The 24354-nt window shown below is 40.6% G+C and overlaps 1 protein-coding gene across 2 annotated transcripts in view; it reads left to right on the forward strand.

Annotated features, from left to right (window-relative positions):
- LOC149241745 (Cation efflux family protein) overlaps window positions 1-24354 on the forward strand; it is a 291670-nt gene that overhangs the window by 133359 nt on the left and 133957 nt on the right. For both annotated transcript variants that reach the window (XR_016246595.1, XM_089374049.1), the window contains exon 8: window positions 20325-20444. Coding sequence is in view for 1 of the 2 variants with exons in the window: in XM_089374049.1 (XP_089230175.1) it covers window positions 20325-20444 (120 nt within the window). In the remaining variant the exon portion in view is untranslated. The remainder of the gene's footprint in view (window positions 1-20324; window positions 20445-24354) is intronic.

Below are 24354 nucleotides of genomic sequence, written 5' to 3' on the forward strand. Positions count from 1 at the left end.
CCTTGGACCTAACAACAAATATCTTAGACTTAGCACCTATATATTAGATCCCCACCTGTGGAGAAGTTGCAACCTTAAGGATAGTCACTTTAACGAGCTCAGACCTGTAGCATTGCAGAGGCTTAGTTATCTGTGATATTGGAGAGTGAACACCATTGTCAGGAGGCTGCTAAGTGTGCCCTAGAACAATCATTTTGAAGAACATTAAGGGACTATGTGAGGACTTGGTGGAGGAGAATTGTTGTGTAAAGGCAGTATTATTGAAGTGTTCCTAGAAGATTTCTGGAACAATCTTGAAGTCCTTTTTTAAGTAGACATTGGACTAGATCTAGAAGTGTCTTTAAAGAGATTTTGGACCATCTTCAAAAGTTTTCTCTTGGAGCACCATTGAAGACACTTTGTGAATATATCCTTGAGCATACCTTGGAGAGTACTTTGGAGCAGACATCTGAAGACAGTTTGGGCTTTGCTTGACACATCACCAAAGCATTATTGAAGGATCTTTGAAGTCTTGGTAAAGCAGCTCGTTGAAGGACATTGTATGTAGACCTATTGAAGCCTCTTGGAGACTGTGATGCATTGTTGAACTCATCATGAGGTGACCTTGGAGAATTTGTTTGGGTGAAATGAAGAGTTGTGGTGACAACTTCTGAGAAGATAAAGCTACCATTGATGAAGTGATTTGGAGATTATGTGAAGGCATTTTTGAAGGTGAAGATTATGTCAAGACTCGTTGCAGAAGATATTGGGAGCCATGAGGAATCATTAAACTTATCTTGACGAATTGAGGCTATGGGTTGGAGCCCTAGAAGATAGGAGTCCTCAAGAAAGACTAGGTTGGAGCCTGTACCAGAGATAGAGTTGAAGCCATAGAGGTTGGTGCCTCAAAGTGACTGTTGAAGTTTCTAAGTTTACTTAGTTAGAAACCCTCCATGCACTTTATCTAATTTATTCCTACCTACTTGTTATTTTGCTTAACAAGTTATTTACAATGTAAATACTGAAAATAAACACTAGTGCATGCTCAACATATTATAGATCAACAATTAAAAAGAAACAGAAACAAACACACCATACGACACCATTATTTTTGGACTAATGTCCCCGGAAAAACCCAATGTGGGAAAACCGGTGCAACTATCTGAGGGTTTTCTTATTAAGCAATATCAGAGTACAATCGGGGTGCCGAAATTGGCCTACCCAACAGATAATTTCCTTGGCAGTAATACCTCTCAGTTTCTGACAAATCTACTAGCTAAAACCCCAGATAATCCTTCAGGCAACTACTTAGCACCAATCTGCCCCAGAAACCCCAGCGTCTGCCCAATCTGGACTGCGTCAGCTTCTCCTAGCCTAGCATTGGCACTGCGTCAGCCTATCTTAGCCCGCGTCAACGCCATGAGGCCCTACGTCAGCTCTCTGACCCTCTGCGTCAGCTACACTGGCCTCTCTGGTGCTCTGCGCAACACTTAGCTGCCTTTGCGTGAGCACTGGTTGCTCCTGCGTCACTCTCTCTAGCTGCTCTGCCGCTCTGCCGACACTATCTCTGCCTTTCTGCCTCTTTGTACTCAATGCCCCTCAGCTGCTCTCCGATCACTGATTCTATCTCTCTTAGCAAACCTTGCTCTAGAGAATAGAATGACTGATCATTTGGTGTGTTCTCCAAGTGACCCTCAAGCCTCCTCTTATACTTTTCTTGTTGACATCTCAACGGCCGAGATTAAGTCCCTAATCAATGGCTATGATTAGATCTGGGTTGATCCATGTCTTTTGGACCATTCTAACACAGATTCATATTAATACACATTAATATTTTATTTTCCCTAAGTTTAGACTTAGGGACTCCATTAAAAATATTAATTATTTTAATATCTCTGGATCTGTTTAGAATCTGCCCAAACTCTTTCTGGGTATTGGAGATCTCATGTGCCCTAACCTCTCCACCAGATTTCGTGGCTAGAGCACATCCGATGCTACCCCAAATCAACACTCCATGTTAGCGAGCACTGTGCTCTAGCAATACTCCTCACTGAGTATTACTCTGATCATCTGGCACTGGTACCTGTGCTGATGCTAAGCCTTCTTGCCCAACATCCTCTGCACTGCTGTATGTTGTAATGCTGCCCATGGTTCTGCCACTGTTGTATCTTGTACTGCTGCCCATGGTTCTGCCACTGTTGTATCTTGTACTGCTTCCCATGGTTCTGCCACTGCCACTGTTGCATTTGTACGACAACTCCCTCTGCATCCGTGCTGCTGCTGGTCCTTTCTCCCAACACTGCATCCGTGCTTTTGCTGGTCCTTTCTCCCAGCACTGCATCCGCCCTGCACCTCCTCTCATCATGCTGCATCGTGCTGCCCACTGTTGCATTGCAACTTAGTTATTGAGAAGTAAGTAACTGATCTCCCAACTAACCTCCCTGTTGGGCTAAAGACACCCACTGATGTTGAAGCTCCCTCTGTCGCTGACAAGTGCTCCCTCTCTGACCTCTACGCTACTGCAACAACTCCTTGCATCTCGCACCGTTGCACACCTCTCTGTGCCATCCTGCACTGGTGCAACACTCCTGTGCCTCTCGCACTGCTGTAGCCTGCTAGCCTCGCGCTGTCTCGGGACTCCTGCACTGTAGCTCTCTCTGCCGCTCCATCTGCATCCATCTCTACCCGACTCAGCCAGTCCTGCTACTCCTCTTCGGGGCTCCCGTAGCAAGGTCTAATCCAAGAGGCTGGGTACCTCAAGGATCCTGCCCCTCATCGCCTGTAGTCCGCTTGACTATAGCTCGATGTCTCCCCACTTCCGCTCAAGTGGTGCGTGTGCACTCATGGCACAGTCATCGTCTGTCAAAACTTCCTTCTCTGCCCATGCTGGCGCTGCCTTAGTCTCAGAAGACTCTCCCTTACTCTTCTTCCTTGGACACTGGGTTGCATAATGACCTAGCTCCCCACAATTGAAGCACTTGATCTTGGAGAGATCTTTCTTCCTCCGCTTCTCCTGCTTTCCCTTAGATGCTAGGGTCACATCTTCCTCCTCCTGCTTGACTTTGATCCCCTTGCTGCTGCTACCTGTCTTCGACTGCCATCTGATCTCTTCCTGGCGAGGAGCTGCCTACATCTCGTCCCAAGTTGGAAGTGTCCCTCTGCCCAGTATACTTTGGACAAATACTTCCCAATCTTCTGAGACAACATTCAGGACTGTCCTCACCATTAGCTCCTGATCCGATGTCACCCCTATAGTGGTCAACTGGTCTCGGATCTCATTTAGTCCTCCGAGGAAGGTGTCAATTGATTTTCCCTTCTCCATCTGATACGACCTCATCTGATTCTCAAGCAACATTCTTCTTTGCATAGAAGTATGCTGGTACAACTTGTTGAGAGCCTCCCACATCTCAAATGTCGTTTCTTTCTCGGCTATGTGTGGTACTACATGATCCTTGACCCCGTCAAGGATAATGCTCTTGGCCCTCGCCATCGCCTCTTCGTACTTGTCATTATCACTGGGGTTGACTTGGACAGCTATTACCTTCAAGGCGAAGTTCTTGACACGATTCTTGTCAAGTATGGATAAGATTCTGGCCTTCTAGATTGCGAAGTTCGATGCTCCGTCCAGTCTATCCTGGTCTCTTACTCCGTGTAGTGCCATGATGCTCCTCTACTTCCCTCCTGGAAGTTCTCTGTTCGACTCATTTGAGTCTCTACTTCCTGTCTGGAAGTTCTCTTCTGGACTCCCTCTGAGTCCTAATTTCCCTCCTGGAAATCCTTTTGTTGCTTGTCGAGACTCGAGATGCCCCCTACTCTGATCGTCTTGTGCAACCGCACCACTGATCCGGGTTCCTCGGCTAGAAACCCTCAGTAGTAACTCCTCTGGCCGTGCTCTATCAGGTACTGTTTTGACTACAGTACCTCACCAACTCCACTATGTAATATTTCTGCAGCCTTCTAAACCCCAACAATTGCCTATCTATGGACTGCGTTAGCCCCTCTCTGCATCACGCTGGCCGTGTGTCACCCCGGATAAGTCTGTGTTAGCCCTGGGAAGCCCTCTGGCCCTCTGTGTCAGCGACGTTGGCCTCTCTGAGGCTCTGCGCAGCTCCCGGCTGGCTTTGCGTGAGACCTGGATGGCTCTGCGTCATTGTCCTTGGCTGCTGCGCTGCTAGAAACAACTTCTGTCACCTCAGGACAACGGTTTTGCTGTTATTACTCTGCTCGGCTGATGTCCTTTAGTCCTCCTGTGATCTGCAATCATGCTTTGATACCATGTTGAAGTTTCAAAGTTAGTTAGAATGCTTTGATACCATGTTGAAGTTTCAAAGTTTACTTAGTTAGAAACCCTCCATGCACTTTATCTGATTTATTCCTACTTGTTATTTTAACAAGTTATTTACAATGTAAATATTGAAAATAAACACTAGTGTATGCTCAACATATTACAGATCAACAACTAAAAAGAAACAGAAACAAACACACCATATGACACCATTATTTTTGGGCTAATGTCCCCGGAAAAACCCAATGTGGGAAAACCAGTGCAGCTATCTGATGGTTTTCTTATTAAGCAATATCAGAGCCCAATCTGGGTGTCGAAACTGGGCTACCCAACAAAGAATTTCCTTGGCAGTAATACCTCTCAGTTTTTGACAAATCTACTGGTTGAAACTTCAAATAATCCTTCTGGCAGCTACTCAGCACCAATCTGCCCCAGAAACCCCAGCGTCTGCCCAATCTGGACTGCGTCAGCCTCTCCTAGCCCAGCGCTGGCCCTGCGTTAGCCCCAGGAGGCCCTACGTCAGCTCTCTGACCCTTTGCGTCAGCTACGCTGGCCTCTTTGGTGCTCTGCGCAACACTTAGCTGCCTCTGCATGGCCCTGCATGAGCACTGGTTGCTCATGCGTCACTCTCTCTAGCTGCTCTGCTGCTTTCTCGGCACTATCTCTACCTCTCTGTCTCTTTGTACTCAATGCCCCTCAACTGCTCTCCGATCACTGATTCTATCTCTCTTAGCAAACCCCGCTCTAGAGAATAGAATGACTGATTATCTGGTGTGTTTTCCAAGTGGCCTTCAAGCCTCCTCTTATACTTTTTCCGTTGACATCTCAACGGCTGAGATTAAGTCCTTAATCAACTTCTAAGATTAGATCTGGCTTGATCCATGTCTTTTGGACCATTCTAACACAAATTCATATTAATACACATTAATATTTTATTTTCCTTAAGTTTACACTTAGGGACTCCATTAAAAATATTAATTATTTTAATATCTCCTGATCTGTTTAGAATCTGCCCAAACCCTTTCTGGGTATTGGAGATCTCATGTGCCCCAACCTCTCCACCAAATTTTGTGGCTAGAGCACATCCGATGCTACCCCAAATCAACAGTAGCAAGGTTAGAGCCTTGGGAAGATAAGGTTGGAGCCTGGTGAAGATAGGGTTGGAGCCCTAGAAATTGGAGCCTCGTGAAGCCCAATTCAGTGCCTGGGTAAGTACAGGTTGGAGCTTGGTGGATTGGAGATTGGTGTCTTCATCTAGGGTTGGAGCCCTAATTTTTATTGTACTTGATTTATTGTAAAAAGAGGATTGGAGTCCTCAATATATCTGATTAATAAAATTATTATTCTATCATTTTTCATTTTGTATTCTAATTATAAGTGATCTTAACTGGTAAAAATAGCAATTGAAAAGAAATACTCATTCACCTCCCTCTCAGTATTTCCAACAAGATTAGGGTGCCGGAGGCAGAGCAAGTTGGATTTAGAGGCAAAAGGAGGCTAGACGTCTCACCTTGAGGTATTTCCGGGGTTGTATGAATTTATTTGAGCAGGCAGTGCACATTTCTAGACTGCAAAGTGAGCAATAGGGAAGTGCGAGTTTGCCGGAGAGGACAAGATCGGTTGTAGAGGGAGACAAGGATGTCTTCTAGTTATTTTGCTAGTAGAAGATTGCTGGAGCCTTGCTTGTTTGGAAGGCAGTTTATTGTACTCTTGAATTTGCTGAAGATAATAATAAAACGCTTATCTGCTGCACTGGTTTTCCCTTTGGGGTTTTCCAAGGGAAAACTGTCCAAAAACAATAGTGTCAATTTTTGTGTGTGCATCTATTTCTCAGTTCCAATTTTTATATTTCTATAGCGTTTTTATTTTGAAGAATGCAATTGTGAATATATTGTTATTTGTCGAATATTAATTCAAAAGACAAATGCACTGCCAATAGTTAGAAGATAATGTTGAAAATAATACTGAGAGGGGGGGTGAATCAGTATTATCAAATTCTTTTTCAACTTATATAAAGATTAGTAGATCTGACTAATGAAACTTGTGTATACCTTCCAGACTTATAATTTAATTTATTCTTCAGATGTTGATCATTAATCTGTGTGTCAGAACTATATAACAGTAAGCAGGAACAGAAAAGTAGAGCAGACAATCACACAAAAGAACACAAGATATAAGGTGGAAACCTAATGTGGGGGAAAACCACCTACTGCAATATGTCTCTATATTCTTTCAATTAGAAACTTCCTTTTACAATGATTCTGTACTGGTGTAGTCTTATACCAGCACGTAGGCTTCAACCTGCAGAAGGCTACAACCTTCTCTCGTTTTCCAGACACTTCTGGAAGGGAGCTACAACCCCCTTAGCTCTTGTACTAGTTGAGGTACTAGTACGTAGGTGCTGACCTACGGAAAACTTTTCTTTTCTTTCAGGGACCACATTTCATAAATTTTCAAACTGGATCCATGAATATCAATCAAACATCAAATAGATCTGCAATCAACCAACTTCCTTGTACAAATATTGAATCAATAACTTCTCAGAACACAGTACCAGTAACCAGACACCAATTCAGAACCCTGAACACTGCAGTAATAGACAAAAGCAGCTAAAACATATTTCAAGAAAAAGTCCGCAACTTCACCAATAGAAACCTGCGTACGTCCGCAGTATTCAGTTCTTTGACCTGCGGGTATCTGCACCTCCGCTGTGTCGAACCTGCGGGTATCCGCACCTGTGCTATGTCGAGCCTGCAGGTATCCGCGCCTGCACTGTGTCGAGCCTGCGGGTATCCACCCCTGCGCTGTGTCGAGCCTGCGGGTATCCGCGCCTGCGCTGTGTCACACCTGCGGGTATAGATAATTTATCAAACTTCACTTATACCCCAGATTATCAAATTTACAGATTTGATCATGCACCAAAGAGATTTTGACCAATCAGTAGATCCGCCTTGTAATGCTCAGGTTTCTCCTTGATTCAAGTCCAGCTATAACTCACCAACCGATCACCAGTATTTGAGATCTTGCTCATCTCAAGATATTCAACACATTAGTTGCTCTAGCCAAATGATCTCCTTTCCTTTTTATAGACTAGGCCTTACTCAAACCATGGTCCAAAACCATAGAGATCCAATACTAGGGACCCAAAACCTGGGTTCAATACTTTAGATGCAAACACCACGGACCGATTTCTCACGTGCGCACTTTTCTCTGCATGAAAGTGCGTGTACTTTACGTCCGCACTTTTTGTTCGGAGCACCTGCGTACATGTCCGCACCTTTTGTTCGGTGCACCTGCATATGTCCGCGACTTTGTGAACAGGAACTTGCGGGTATCTTATTTTCTACCATTTTGAGAGCCTGAACTTGTGATCTACTATTTGCGTGAGTTGTCATCAAGGACAACACTTATGTCATCGAGGCAAACCTGTGTCATAATGCCAACAATCTCGCCCTTTGGACTTGATGGCAACCCAAAGTCACTCAAAGTCTTTTCTCCCCCTTTGACATCAAGGGCAAAGGGTTATGCTCCCCCTGAGTACATGCTGAAATCTTTGCTCTGCTGTGCTGTCCAAGCTTCACCTGACATATAGGCAAGATCTGCAAGAAGATGTTCTACAAAAGAAATATGACTTTATACATCATAACTGACCTTCCTATCACCAAAGACTCATACATACGACTCCCAACCAAGTGGGGATACATGATATAATAAGCATATTACATTATCCATCCCAGGCATAGTGGGGCACCAAGATAGGCCGTTACATGACCTTGACAAAAGAAAGATAGAGACAAAATATCAGCAACATCTGTCAATAGTTATTCAGATCATTATTCATGCTCTGCTTCTGCACTTGCTCCTCCTGAAATCAAAACAACTGAAGGATTGAACCAAGATCTTCTATGATAATGCCAACAATGCATTATTAGAAGAATATATGCTCCCCCTGAACCTGTGCCAGATTGTCTCTGACAGACCCATATCGGATTCTTCTCATCCTTGTTTTTCTTCAAGTCGACTGTATCCACATAAACCAACGTATGTACATGTATACCCCATATGAAACTCGCGTACAACCAACAATCTCTGAAACAGACAAGATTCAACAGCAAGATGATGCATCAACTACCCCCAGCTTTTGTCTGAGGTATTCAAAGGTCTCCCTGGGTAGTGGTTTGGTGAGAATATCAGCAACTTGTTCCTTAGAGGGAACATACTCCAATTTGACCTTTTGTTCAAGCACTTGTTCTCGGAGAAAATGATACTTGATCGGTATGTGCTTAGTCTTTGAATGCATGACAGGATTCTTTGAAATACTGATTGCACTTGTATTATCACAAAAAATGGAGATAGGTGGAGTACAAGTGATTTGAAGATCTTGCAATGTTTGCATCATCCAAAGGAGTTGTGTGCAGCAAGATGTAGCAGCTACATATTCTGCTTCAGCCGTGGATAATGCAATATAGCTTTGTTTCTTGCTGTACCAAGATACTAATCTAGGACCCATGAAGAATGCACCACCACTAGTGCTTTTCCTGTCATCCACGCTTCCTGCCCAATCTACATCAGTGTATGCATGAAGTGTGAGATCTGTACCTCTAGGATACCATAAGCCATAGTTTTGAGTTCTTTGAAGATACTTGAAAATTCTCTTAACTGCTTGAAGATGAGTTTCTTTTGGATTTGCCTGAAACCTTCCAACTATTCCCATTGCATGCATAATGTCTAGTCGGGTACCTGTTAGATAGAGCAGACTACCAATCATGGATCTATAGGTTGGTTGATGTACAGTTGCTGATTCATCATTTGCGCTGAGGCTGCATCCTGTCACCATATGGGTACATACTGGTTTTGAATCTTCTATCCCATATTTCTTCAAGATCTGCTTGAGATATTTAGTTTGTGATAGAAAATGCCATCTTTGTTTTGTTGGACTTGTAAACCCAGAAAATATGTGAGCTCACCAAGCATGGACATTTCAAACTCTTTTTGCATCACCAAGGCAAAATTTTGACTCATGTCTTTTTCATTGCTACCAAAGATGATATCATCAACATACACAACAAGTATTAGCAACTTATCATTGTCAATTTTTATATATAGATTGCTATCTGTCAATCCTTTTATAAAACCTTGTTGATGCAGGTACTTATCCAACCGATAATACCACGCCCTTGGAGCCTGTTTAAGGCCATAGAGAGCCTTTTTGAGACTGCATACAAGTTTTGGATCATTTCCAAGAATAAACCCATCTGGTTGTTCAATATATACTTCTTCATTTAAGTCTCCATTCAGAAACGCAGATTTTACGTCCATCTGAAATACTTTGAACTTTTGAAAGCTAGAGAGAGCAAGAAACATTCTTATAGCCTCAAGTCTGGCAACTGGAGCAAAATTTTCTTCAAAGTCTATGCCTTCTTATTGCGCATATCCTTTACAAACAAGTCTTGCCGTGTTTCTAACCACATCCCCATTTTCATTCAGCTTATTTTTGAAAATCCATTTTGTCCCTATGAAATTCTTATCTTTTGGTCTAGGAACCAACTCCCAAGTGTTATTCTTTTCAATCTGCTCGAGTTCTTCCTCCATGGCCTTGACCCAGCATTCATCTTTGCAAGCCTCTCTTACATTCTGCGGTTCAGTGGAGGAGAGCAATGCTAGATAGTTTGAAGCTTCTGAAATGGTTCTTCTTGTTTGTACCCCTGCCTCTTTCTGCCCCAAAATTTGAGATTCTGGATGATTCTTTTGAACGTATCTGGATGGAGTCTTTTCTTCTATCCTTATCTGTTCTTCTGGTGCTTCATGGGTTTCTTCTTCGTCATGAATCTGATTTGATGTTGACGGATAGTCTTCGCCATCTTCGAGATCTTCAGATTTTACCTGCCTAGGAGTGTTTCCTTCTTCATCAACCACTACATCAATACTTTCAACAATTTTACCAAGTCTTTTATTGTAACATTTGTAAGCTTTGCTGTGGGGAGAGTAGCCAAGTAAAATGCCTTCATCTGCTCTAGGTTCAAACTTGCCAAGATTTTCATCAGTTCTTTTAATGTAGCATTTGCTTCCAAAAATTTTGAAGTATTTTACCGTGGGAATCTTACTGTACCAAAGTTCATGAGGAGTCTGAGTGCTGTTTACCTGGACGTTTGCCTTGTTGAGAATAGTAACAACGGCAAATGCGGCTTCTCCCCAGAAGGTTGCGGGAGTTCTAGACTCATCAAGCATAGCACAAGCCATTTGTTGAACCGTTCTGTTCATCCTCTCCACTACTCCATTTTGCTGAGGAGTCCTTGCAGTAGAGAATTCCCTTCGTATTCCATGTTCTTCACAAAAATCGAAAAATTCATTTGAGGTAAATTCCCCTCCTTGATCAGATTTGAGGCATTTGATTTTGCGATCTGATTCGTTTTCAACCAAAGCTTTGAATGACTTGAACTTTTTGAAAGCTTCATCTTTATACTTCATGAGTCCTATCCAACACATCCTTGAAAAGTCGTCAATGAACAATATGAAATACTCTTCTCCTCGAGGTGACCTCTTCCTAGTTGGACCACATATATCGGTGTGGACAAGTTCAAGTGGCTTGCTAGCTGATCCTTCCTTCTCAGGGAAATTAGTTCTGGTTTGCTTACCAAATTGACATGATTTGCATATTGTATTGTCTGGAATTTTGATGTCAGGAAGATCACGAACTGCCTGATATTTGCATGCTTTCCTTATCTGAGAGAAGCTAAGATGCCCCAGTCTTCTGTGCCATAGCCAGTGTTCATCATTCTTGCTTAAATAGCATTGTTGTCGTTCTCCCTTGAGAACGTATAAGTTATTTGAAGTTCCTATGCCTCTGATCACTGTTTTTCCTGTATCAAGCTCACGAACAATACATCCATTTGATCGAAATATTACCTTAGTTCCTTGATCACACATCTGACTGACACTCAATAGATTATGCTTTAAGCCATCAATATACATAACATTTCCAGCCTTGACCTTTTCCTTCAAATGAACAGAGCCTTTACCTTTTATGAATGCAGGGGTGTCATTTCCAAATGAGACCTTCTTTTCCTTTTCTAAGGCACTATATGATTGAAGTTTTTCTTTATCACTTGTCATATGTTTCGAGCATCCACTGTCGATGTACCATTGATTTTCCTGTCCTTCCGTATATAAGGCTATCCCACATCTTTCTGGTTGCGTTTATTTCTTTTTCCATGTTTTGGAACTCAATGAAGCTTGCTCCTTCTGAGTTGTTTGCCGAAACCTACTTCTGCATTCAGAATCTTCATGACCGAAGTTGTTACAGATAGAACATTCTATTTCATTTTCAAGAGCAGAGAAGTTATTGTAGGTTCTTTTCATGATTCCTGTCATACTCCTTTGTTTTTGAGCTTCCCTAGTCATGATGGTCTTGTAGGCAACACATTGAGCAGCTTTATGACCAAAGTTATGACAAGAGAAACATTGGCCATTGAAGAAATTCCTGCGATTATCAAATCTACCAACCATATGATTGTAGTTTCCATCCATTCTTGAGCCAAAATGATTTACCTGTGGTCGGTTGAGGCTTCTGTTCATCCTTGACGTAGATTGCCCCCGATTTACTTGATAATCTTTGATCATTCTTGAAGCAAATTGTCCCTGATTTTCCTGGTGATCTGCATTATGCTTTTGCTGTCGATTGTCAACTTGTTCACTTCTCCTTGCTGCATCAAGATAACTTTTGGAGGTGGATGGCTTCTGCGCTTGCTTCTGAGCTTGAGATGCTTCTTCGGAATATCCGAGACCAGTCTTGATTAGCGGAGAACGTTGCACTTTGATAATCTCATCTAGAGTTTCAGATCCTTTAGCAAATCTGAGATTAAGGGCTTTTGTTTTCTCAATTTCTTTTCTAAGTCCCACAATTTCACATTCTAACTCTTCATTGTGTTTATCTTTTTCAACAAGTTGGAATGTTAGAGTATCTATAATCATATTCCTTTCTTCTAAACAAACTTTAAGTTTAGAAATTTATTCATAAAGACCTTCTTCATTTATAGCATCCAAGAAATCATCATCTTCAAAAGCCATCAAAAGTCTATCATCATTACCTTGTTCATCTTCATCACTATTTGACAATCCATCACTGCCTTCATGCGTGTAATAGCTCTTCTTATTTACATTCTGTTTTCTGTTCCATCTAGCAGGGTCCTTACCTTTGTCTAGTTTATCCTTATGAGGACATTTTGCAGCATAATGACCAACTCTTCCACAAGCAAAGCATTTGAAAGGCAACTTACCTTTGAATCTTCTAGTTCCCCATTGAAGGTTCTTGACAAAATTTGATTCTTCCTCTTCTTCTGACATATGTCCTGCCTCATAGTTATCTCCTTTTCCTGAAGCCTTGAATGCAGCTTCTCTCCTGTTTGATGGTCCTCCTTTTCTCACCTCGTAGGCAGTTAGAATTCCGTGCAGTTGTGACATGGTAAGGCTCCGTAGATTCTGCTTTTCTTCTATGGCAGAAACTTTTGAATCAAACTTAGGAGACAAAGATCTTAGAACTTTTTCAACCAAAACAATTTCTTTTATTTCTTCACCAAAGTTTTTCATACAATTTACGATCTCATCTATATGTAGGAAATAGCTAGCCACACTTTCATCATTATGCATTCTGAGACTTTCATATTGAATTCTAAGAGTTTGTAATTTTGCTCGTTTTACCTGTTCATCTCCTTCATAGCTCAGAACGATCTTGTCCCATATTTCTTTTGCGCTTTTGAGCTGCATAACCTTGACGAATTCTGATTGAGATAGACTTCCTAATAGAGTATTGACAACTTTTGCATTTGTTTCATACTGCTTCTTACCAACTGCATCTGTAGGAGTTGCTGATGGAAATGTGTATCCAGTTTCCACAATATCCCAAACTTTTGTACCAAGAGATTGAAGATAAGCAGTGATTCTTACCTTCCAATAGACGAAGTTGCTCCCATAAAAAATCGGTGGCCTGATAGATGCTTCTTTTTCGTAGTTGCTCATGATGATAGATCTTCCTTCAATCGATCAAGCTTTTCCTGAAGGCCCTGCTCTGTTACCAATTGTTGAAAATAATACTGAGAGGGGGGGTGAATTAGTATTATCAAATTCTTTTTCAATTTATATAAAGATTAGCAGATCTGACTAATGAAACTTGTGTATACCTTCCAGACTTATAATTTAATTTATTTTTCAGATGTTGATCATTAATCTGTGTGTCAGAACCATATAACAGTAAGCAGGAACAGAAAAGTAGAGCAGACAACCACACAAAAGAACACAAGATATAAGGTGGAAACCCAATGTGGGTGAAAACCACCTGCTGCAATATGTCTCTATCTTCTTTCAATTAGAAACTTCCTTTTACAATGATTTTGTACTGGTGCAGTCTTATACCAACACGCAGGCTTCAACCTGCAGAAGGCTACAACCTTCTCTCGTTCTCCAGACACTTCTGGAAGGGAGCTACAACCCCCTTAGCTCTTGTACTAGCTAAGGTACTAGTACGTAGGTGCTGACCTACAGAAAACTTCTCTTTTCTTCCAGGGACCACGTTTCATAAATTTTCAAACTGGATCCATGAATATCAATCAAACATCAAATAGATCTGCAATCAACCAACTTCCTTGTACAAATACTGAATCAATAACTTCTCAGAACACAGTACCAGTAACCAGACACCAATTCAGAACCCTGAACACTGCAGTAATAGACAAAAGAAGCTAAAACATATTTCAAGAAAAAGTCTGCAACTTCACCAATAGAAACCTGCGTATGTCCGCAGTATTCAGTTCTTTGACCTGCAGGTATCCGCACCTCTGCTGTGTCGAACCTGCGGGTATCCGCACCTGTGCTGTGTCGAGCCTGCGGGTATCCGCGCCTGTGCTCTGTCAAACCTGCGGGTATCCGCGCCTGCACTGTGTCAAACCTGCGGGTATCCGCGCCTGCGCTCTGTCAAACCTGTGGGTATCTGCGCCTGCGCTGTGTCGAGCCTGCGGGTATCCGCGCCTGCGCTGTGTCACACCTGCGGGTATGGATAATTTATCAGACTTCACTTATACCCCAGATTATCAGATTTACAGATCTGATCATGCGCCAAAGAGATCTCGACCCATCAGTAGATCCGTCTTGTAATGCTCAGGTTTCTCCTTGATTCAAGTCCAGCTATAACTCACCAACCGATCACCAGTATTTCAGATCTTGCTCATCTCAAGATATTCAACACATTAGTTGCTCCAGCCAAATGATCTCCTTTCCTTTTTATAGACTAGGCCTTACTCAAACCATGGTCCAAAACCATAGAGATCCAATACTAGGGACCCAAAACCTAGGTTCAATACTTTAGATGCAAACACCACGGACCAAAACCATAGGATCAAAAAAATTCAGACTAAATACCATGGACCAACCATAAGATTTCCCACGTGCACGCTTTTCTCTGCATGAAAGTGTGTGTATTTTACGTCTGCACTTTTTGTTCGGAGCACCTGTGTACATGTCCGCACCTTTTGTTCGGCGCACCTGCGTATGTCTGCGGCTTTGTGAACAGGAACCTGCGGGTATCTTATTTTCTACTATTTTGAGAGCTTGAACTTGTGATCTGCTATTTGAGTGAGTTGCCATCAAGGACAACACTTATGTCATCGAGGCAAACCTGTGTCATAATGCCAATAGATAAATCTCCAGTAATTGCGTTCAAGGAATTTTCACACTCATAACCTCTGCGAGTTCATCCAACTGTTACAACCTTGCATGCAAATTGTTTGCAAGTATGTAGCCTTATATGTTACATATTGTTAGTTCTCCTTTGTTACACATCAATCCTATGACCATTTGCCCAATAGTCCCTGTTTATATGTCTCATTTGTAGTTGTATATAAGTGCATCTATGTACCTCTTCGCCTCTACAGCTCATGTGGGTTTGAAACACTTATCCTCTGCTTTATTCAAAGCCTAGTCATAATGTTTGTTGTCGTTGGCATGCCCTATTATCACTCATGGCCTCTGCAACTTCACCCAATTGCGACAACCCCTGTATGCATATTGTCTACAGGTAAGTGTCTGACCTGTGCATTTTGTGATTTGCAGCTAAGATTGTGGCCCTTTTTTGGCCTTGATTGCGTGTTGTGTGATTTGTGGGGAAGATCCTTGTCACTGTGCCAATCGACACACCTCTTACTTCTTGAATGGGCATCTCTACTTACTACCACACTGTGCCGCTCCTAACCAAAATGCCTGCAAACTCAGTGTTTGATTTTTCTTCAATTTTTTGCGTGTTCTGTCTCTCATGTGAGCATCACAGTGCATTCCTTAATGATTTTGTCCAGTGCTTGCAAAGCCCTTCTCTTCATTTCAAAGATTTGATAATTAATATTTTTTCCGGAGGTTTAGTTTTAGGCACTTATATTTTCTGTTGGTTGGCTTACTGATTGTGCACTCAAAGTCCACCTTGAGTTTGTTATCAACTTGGGTTGACTTGCCATTTCTCTTTGCTTCGTCTCTAATCAATGTAGTCCCCAGGCTCTTTGCTCACTTTGTTGTCAACTTTGCCTCACTGTTGTATTGATGATGACAGGAAAACCACACAAGTACGTGGAAAATGCAAGCTTGAATATATTATAGGTACATATACTTGATTATACATTCCATGTGTTGTGAATGTCAATACATATATCGAGTAGTGTTTTTAAAATCGGCCGAGCTGACTCGGATTTAGCCGAGCCGACCGAGCCATACCCCTGGCCGGTCCGACTCGGCAGGAAAAACGGTCTAGTGGCTGGTTTGTTAGCAAACTGGCCGAGTTGGTCACTGACTTGGCCGATTTAGTATTAAATTGGTCGACTCAGCCGAGTCTGTATTAAACCGGTTGAACTGCCCAAAGACGCCCAAAGACGCCCAACAACTTTTTTTGGAGGGAAATTCAGACCCCAAACAAAATTATATTTTTGTTTTAGGTTTTCTTTAAGGCCATCTACTTCTCCCAAGCCTATAAAAACTACCTAGCCCCGTCACATTTCCTCACAGCTATCTCATTGCATTTGTGTGAGAATTTGAGGAGTTTGTGAAGAGTTGTGGAGTTGGTTTTTGGAGCAGCAATGAGGAGTCTTGGGCAATTGTTGGAGCAACAGTGAGGAGCTTCTTGGGCAGTCGTTGTTGCAACATTGAGGAGTTGGTTTGTTGGAGCAACATTGAGGAAGCTAGAGCCTAAAGGTATTTTCTTTTTACTTCTAAAATCTAGCTTTGCTTGTTTATTTTTTTTTGCCAATCTGGAAATTGAAAAGAGTAATTTTTGTAAAAGAAATGAACATTGAAGGATTGCTTTTTTGTTTTGTTTTCATTTTCAGATGGTTTCCTTTCATTTCCAAGTCCAAATATCAGAAAATGGCTTCTAGAATGAAAGATGATGCTTGGACATATGCTGAGATGATTGATAATCAAATACATTGCAAATTTTGTCATAGAAAAGTTAAGGGAGGTGGAGGGGGCATTCATAGGCTGAAACAACACTTGGCTGGTGTTAGAGGCCAAATTACTCCATGTGAAGCACCATCAGAACAAATTGGGGAGATTAGGAAAGAGTTGCTAGATAAATTTGAGAAGTTTGAGGAAGAAAAAGCTAGGCAAAAAGAAATAGAGGTTGAAATTGGGAGGAAGAGGAGTATAAATCACATGATGGCTGCCAACCCCAATTTTGATTATGAGGACTCTTCATCTATCCCTTGCATTGATGCATCCAACCCCTTTTGCTATGTTCCCCCCTCTTTGGAGTTTACTCAAGAAAAGGGTAAGGGTAAAATGAAAAAGCAGGGTGATATCAAAAGTTATTTCACACCCTTCTCTCCCTCTGATAGTGCACATGGGCCTCAAGCTAATAGAAGTCATATGCAGCCCACTTTAGATGACCATTGAAAGAAAGAATTGCGAGAGACTGCCCGTGATTACATAGCTAGATGGTGGTATGATGCTGATATCCCCTTTAATGCTTCTCGTTCACCATATTATGAACATATGTTTGATGCCATATTTGTTGTTGGAAAGGACTTCAAAGGCCCTACTATGCATGAGTTAAGGGGATCTCTTTTGCAATTCGTCCATTGATGAATATTTGAAAGATTTCAAAAGCTCACGGGCAAAAACAGGATGTACCATCATGTCAGATGGATGAACTGATCAAAGGAACCGTACCATCATAAACTTTCTTATATTTTGCCCACAGGGAACCATGTTTCTAAAATCAGTTGGTGCATTTGATAGGTGAAATATGCACACTCGTTGTTTCAGCTTTTGGATGAGGTTGTTGAAGAGCTGGGGGTGGCTAATGTTGTTCAAATCATCACAGATAATGCCTCTAACTATGTTCTTGCTAGTAAAATGTTAGAGGAAAAACACAAAACCATCTTTTGGACCCCATGTGCTGCACATTGCATAGACTTCATGCTTGAGGACATTGGAAAAAAAGATTGGGTCAAGAACATTGTATAGCATGCCAAAAGCATAACAAAATATATCTACAATCACTCATGGATTTTGAGCCTGATGAGGAAACACACAGGGGGCAGGGATATTATTAGGTTTGCCATCACTAGATTTGCAACTCATTTCGAGTGATGAATGCAATGAATGTCAATGGTCTCACAAACAAGATGGCAAAGATGTGACAAAGAAAGTTAATGAAGAAATATTTTGGAAAAGGGCAGCGGAGATTGTGAAGGTTGTTGAGCCATTAGTTAAGGTGTTGCGGTTGGTGGATGGGGAAAGATTGGGGGTGGATGGGGAAAGATTGGCTATGGGCTTCATTTATGAGGCTATGGATTAAGCAAAGGAGCAAATAAAGGCAATATACAACAATAGAGTGGCTAAGTATGGGCCCATTTGGGAAATCATTGATCAAAGATGGAACAATCAGCTCCATCTCTCTATACATGCAACTGGGTTTTTTTGAACCCAAGGTATCGTTATAAAGCTTCAGAGGTAGAAGCTTTGACTGGGGAGGTTAGATATGGATTGATTCGCTGCATTGACCGCATGGTCCCTAAGGAGAGTGATCAACTGCAGATACATCAACAGACCACTTGTTTCAGCAGAGCCACAGGTACCTTTGGCAAAAACCTAGCAGGGATTGCAAGGAAAGCAGATGAGCCAGGTAAACAAACAATTTCAATTTTCAAATTCTTATTTTGTTAAATTGTTTATAATTTGAAAGTTGGATATAATTTGTTGAGCTAACTCATTACACAACTATGTTTTTTGCAGCACAATGGTGGGAGGCATTTGGTAGCCATTGTTCTCAATTGCAAAAGTTTGCAATTCGTATTTTGAGTCAAACTTGCAGTGCTACTGGGTGTGAGCGCAGTTGGTTTGTCTTTGAGAGGATTCACACAAAGAAGAGAAACAGTTTGGAACAAAAACGGTTAAATGATCTAGTCTATGTCCAATAAAACCTCTAGCTAAGACGGAACCAGTTGCCAAACAAAAGACCTGATACAGATCCCATTATGTTGGAAGATATTGATTTAACATCAGATTGGGTAGTGGAGAGTCATCCAACAGAGTTTGATTCTGATGAGGATATTGGTATTGATTTGGATTTACAGGCAAAGGCTTTAGTTGAACATTATATTCAGTTGAATGCAGATCCACTTGTACTAGGCCCAACCCCAAGTCCTCCAGATGCAGGCATTTCCTCCACTCAAGCATAACAAAAGTGCATATCTTGTCTATTTCAGCGTGCAATTGGTCTACCTGCTAGTGCTACTACTTGTACAGTTGCAGTTGGAGATGGTTATGAGGAGGAGGAGCTATGGGTTTCCCTGTCTGACTTTGATTCAAAGTTTGAGCCAGATGATGTGTGCTTCTCTAGTAGTAGCTAGTAGTACTGTTGACTAGTGATGTTTTACAGTTTATTTTTGTTGTAGAGGCCATTTAGAGCCTCCTTGGTTATGTGTTTTTGTTTTGGTCTTTGTATCATGTATGTATTGGATAGTGCATTGGGTGCGATTTTGATATAATGGATATATTCATGAGCCTACTTTGATCATATGTTGTCCTCTCTCTATATTATACTGCTTTGTGTTTGGAAACATGAATGAAAATCTTTAAAATTATGTTTTTTCATAAAAAAAATAAATATTTAATGTATTTTTTACAACCACTGAGTCATTGAAATCAAACCGGCCGAGTCGATACCGAGTCGGAGTCGACCCTCGGCCAGTTTTGAACCTGAGTCGGCATTCTAAAACATTGATATGGAGACAATGTCTCGTACCAAAATCCCATATGACCACTTTATTGATTAAGCTTTTAAGTTAACCTAGGTTTCAATCCAATTTCTTTATTTAAGGCAGGTAACTTAATTATTCCAAAAATAGTAAATTTTAACATGACATTGTCAAACTCCTAATAAATCATATGGCCATTTTAATATGCTTGACCTTAACAGGCAGAGTGCATCAGTTGATTGCAGATTGGGGAAGGAAGGAGAACTGCAGCCATGGCGCCTAGTACAATGCTCCAGCTCTCTTGCAGGCTGTGTCCTGCAAGCCCATTTTATGTTGAATATGCTGTGTGTTATTTATGGCTACTGATATTTCTGACTGCCAGTGTAATCTGTTCATTTCAGTGGTTGATATTTGCCATTCGCTAATTTTCTTTTTTCACTGTAATGAGTTGCCAATTAAAATGAAATTTGCAGAGATTTTAAAATTCCTGACACGGATGGTTCCTAAAAATGTTCTGTGATCTGTTGATTGCCCAAGTGTGTTAGGTTATACTTCATTTTTTATTTTATATGGTTTTGAATGTCTGTGCTCTTATAGGTCCTTGCAAAGGTCAGGCTGTTTCAAACACAAAATAAAGACTTAAGATTTGCATATGATTACACATAAATTACTGTTAATATTGCCATCAACATGATTGTTCATTTCTTTTTCATATTTTAGTGATAAGGTATTTCAATAAGTAATTAAATGGCTATGATTTGAGCTTAGGATGTTCTTACCATTCAGGAAATGAGCTGTTAACCTTTGTATTTATTATGTGGTCTTCTCAGGATGGTGCGGCAGTTACTGGTTTATTCATTGCAGGTGCAGCTTTGGTGGCAGTTAATGTAACGGGGAACCCAATTTATGATCCTGTCGGATCTATTTTAATAGGAAACTTACTTGGAATGGTTTGTTCACGTAACTCTTATTTTATCCCATTATTTTTGCGTTGTGAGATTTCTATGTTCATGTGTTTCTAACTTTCTAGTAGCAATACCTTTGTACACATTGACTTAAATGCCTTGTTGTTTGTTGAGAATCGAGACAATAAATCTTTGTATGTTGTTTCCATTTGGGCAAATTGTGGCGTTTGAATAAATGAGTATACACTTAAAAATTGGATAATAAAGGACATCCGATAGCTACAAAAATAAAAAACCTCAAGCAAGTAATATCATGTGTCTGATGTTGAAGTTCTTGATAGCTTCAAGAGGTCTTCTACATGAGCTTGGTTTCTTAGCATGTAGAAGATGGTTGTTTGCCTCTTTAGGTGCTTGCTTGGTCGAGTAGGTGATTTATGGTTTCTTTCCTAAGTCTACCTTTGGAAAAGTACAATAATTACTGTGGACTATTAAACGAAACTACCAAGGATAAATACTTTAATTATTTAAGTGACTTAGATATGAGCTCAACCATTGATCTCAAGTGACGCGAGATCTAATCTTGACCATCAATCACAAGTCAAACGAGATCTAATCTCGACCATCAATCACAAGTCAAGCGAGATCTAATCTCGACCATCAATCACTTAGGAGATTAGGGTTAGGAATTTGGGTTAATGATGTTGGACAAAGTTGTCATTGATGCCAATACGTTGGAGCATTGTTGAAGATAACAAAACCCTAACCTTAAGTACAAACCCTAATGGTTGTTAATAATTCTAAAAGTGCAAACTCTAACCCTAGCCTTGATCTTATTGAAATTGCCCTAAATAAGAAACCTTATTGAAGCTTCTCTTTATGCCCTTGTCCTTGGAACCTTTATTCTTGATGATGCCCTAACATTAATGATTCCCTAACAATATTGAAGAAACCCTAGATGCTATAACAAGACCTTGAAGAACATCTATTGAAATCCTAAATCCATGCATGAAAAACCCTAATTCAATTAATGCCCTTATTCCATAAAAAGAAATTCCTTAATGGGACTGTTATGAAAAAAGTGCATATGATAAAAAAAAATAAATTGCCACCATTAGAGGTCATATCTTGAAAGGATGACTACATCAGCTTATAGATGAGATTTGTAGCTTTCCAATGAGTATCTACATGCCCCCAAACTCCCTACCATTGAAGAGAAATTAATTTTTTAAAATTGGAGAAATTGTCAAAATTAAAATTGACAAGCCTACATAAGTAGGCTCACATGTAGGCTCACGTGATGCTTCAATAGACGTGCCCCTTCATTACATGTTGAGAGAACTATAAATACAAGTCTGGGCAGTTCGATCAAGGCTGAATTCCGGTTGAGACAAGCAAAGATATAGTGCAGAACAAGGAGACAAAAAAAAGAAGAAATTGCAGAACAGGGAGACAAGAAAGGACGAATTTATTAAAGGATTTTATGTGCATTGAACTCTGAATTTTGACATCTGCAATGTATGTATATTCGGCCCTATGTAATTTTTGCAATTTGGCCATCTGTAATCTCTTATTTTTGGCCCCTCTTTAGCTCTAAAACTCAGCTCTCTTAAGGTCTGAAACTCAGCCCTTTCACAGCAGTAATCTAGGCTCTTTTGCAGTTGTATTGTTAGCCTTTCTGTGAAGACAAGGAAGCAGACTTCGAGCAGTCATTGAGCTGTTTTAAAGGCAGTCCTGAAGAGTCCTGAAGTCACCAATTTTGGAGGAGACTTTGAAAGTTTTGTTTGAAGCAAATTTGAAGTCAGTACTGGGGCTGACTTGAAGCCTTATTGAAGCAAAGTTTGGGGTTGCCACAAAGGCATTTTTTGTAGCAGGCCTGGGGGCACTTTTTGAAGGCTGTTTTGGAGCAAATTAGAAGGTTCGAAGCAGCTCACTGTAGGTCACTTGTAGCAGATCTGAATTGGCTAGGGACAATCATTTTTTAAGCATATTCTTGTTGAAGCAGTTTTATTGAAGACCTCCTTGAGCCGTTTTGTAGCATCACATAGAGGAACTTTTGAAGACCCATTAAAGTCTTATTGGCAGCATGTTGAAGGATCTTGTTAGTTGACCTATTGAAGAGGCATTGAAGACTTGGTAAAGTACAGATAAAGCAGTGTTAGGTAGACTTTATGTAGACTGGAACCAGACTTTGAAGCATACTTTGGAGAAGTTAATTAACTCTTGTGCAGACTTGTTGAAGCAAGATCCTTGGATATTCCAATAGTCATCATTTGAAGCAGGAAAGCTTGAAGTGCCTTTGATCATGTGGCATTGAGGAAACAAAAGTGTGGCTGCTACATCTTGACAATCTGGTGTAGGCATCTTGTGGAGGACACACTTGAAGTATATTAAAGCAAATACTTTGTGAAGAAGTTTTGTTGAAGCATTATTGGAGAACTACTAGAAGTTTTGTGAAGAAGTTTTGTTGAAGCATTATTGGAGCCCTCCAATTTTTCTTTATTGATTTGGCTTTAGTATTGGTGTCTGAGGGTTGGAGCCCTAGAATAAATTGTTGTACAAGTTGGAGCTTGTGATTCATTGTGAAGAGGATTGGAGTCCTCACCAATTTCTTGTTAATTAAATTATTTATCTTTAGAATTGTTCATTTTGTGTTCTGTTTTAAAAGTGATCTTAACTGGCATAAAATATAACAAATTGTGAAAGAAATAGTGATTCATGCCCCCTCTCTGTATTTCCAACAATTGGAATCAGAGCCGGTACCTTCAATCTCAGCATAACAGCTGGAAGGTAGATCCTTAGAACACAAATGGCAAGGTCAAGGAAGAAAGGCTCCAAACCTTCTGAAGATGTCTCTTCCTCAGTCAAGAATTTAGATGAAAGCTAGGTTGACAAAGCTCCCATGTTGAATGGAACAAATTTTGAAGTGTGGAAAGGTAGAATGAAATTCTTTTTTATGGCTCAAGGTTTTGAAGTATGGGAATCTGTGGTTATCGGAAGCATAATGGAAGATGAATCCAAGGAATTTAATGCAAGAGCAATTAAGGAAATCTTGAGTGGCCTTCCAAATCATATAAAGGTCAAAGTAGATAAATGTTCATTAACAAAAGAGCTTTGGGAAAATCTTCAAGATCTTCATTCAAAAGAAATTTTGCTCATAACCTCAAATGATGATAGCCAAGAGCATAAGGATGATCCAAAACCAGAAAATATAGCTGAAAGCAAAGTTGAAGACACCAAGAGCAATGAAGACCTAGAAGATGAAGAAAACTTCAAAGAAGACCTCAAGGTGAAGCTTGTAGTTTCCCTAGAAGAAATAAAAAGGCTAAAGAAAGAAAATGAGGAGCTCAAGAAGTAGGTACAAGATGCTGATCATGATCTCAACAAATCAAAAGAAGAAGTTGCTCACTTAAAACTTGAAGAGGAAGAAAGATCTAAAAATCTCAAGGAATTGCATCAAATGGAGAAGATCTGAAATGAAGAAGTAACCTACTTGACAAACCAACTAAAGGAAGCAAAGAAAAGGGAAGGCAGTTTGACAAACCATCTTGATCTAAGATCTAAGGAATTGAACAAAGTTGAAGCAAAAATTTGTCAATATAAAGAAGAGGTTTCCTCTCTTAAAACTCAGCTGGAAGAAGCAAAGAAACAAGCACAAGGAGCTGAAATAGTGATGGAAGGTTTGGCCCTCCTGGAAGGACAAGTTGGTGAAGCAAAAAAGGAAAGGAATGCCATGGCATACCAACTTGAAGAAAAAGATGAAGAAATCTTCAAATTGAAATCAAATGTCACCTCTCTCAAGGCCCAAACATGTGAAGCAACAAGGATGAAGGAAGAAATGGAGAACCAACTAGCAAAGAGGGATGAAGAATGTGAGAAGATGAAGGAAGAAATTATTACCCTAAAAAAAAAAGTTGATCAGCTGAATAAGAATCTAAGGAGTTCACAAACCTTGGAT

The sequence above is a fragment of the Pinus tabuliformis genome, chromosome 8, assembly GCF_031772625.1.
Source record: "Pinus tabuliformis cultivar Carrire ecotype Pingquan chromosome 8, CPIR1, whole genome shotgun sequence".
Taxonomy (NCBI): Eukaryota; Viridiplantae; Streptophyta; class Pinopsida; order Pinales; family Pinaceae; genus Pinus; species Pinus tabuliformis.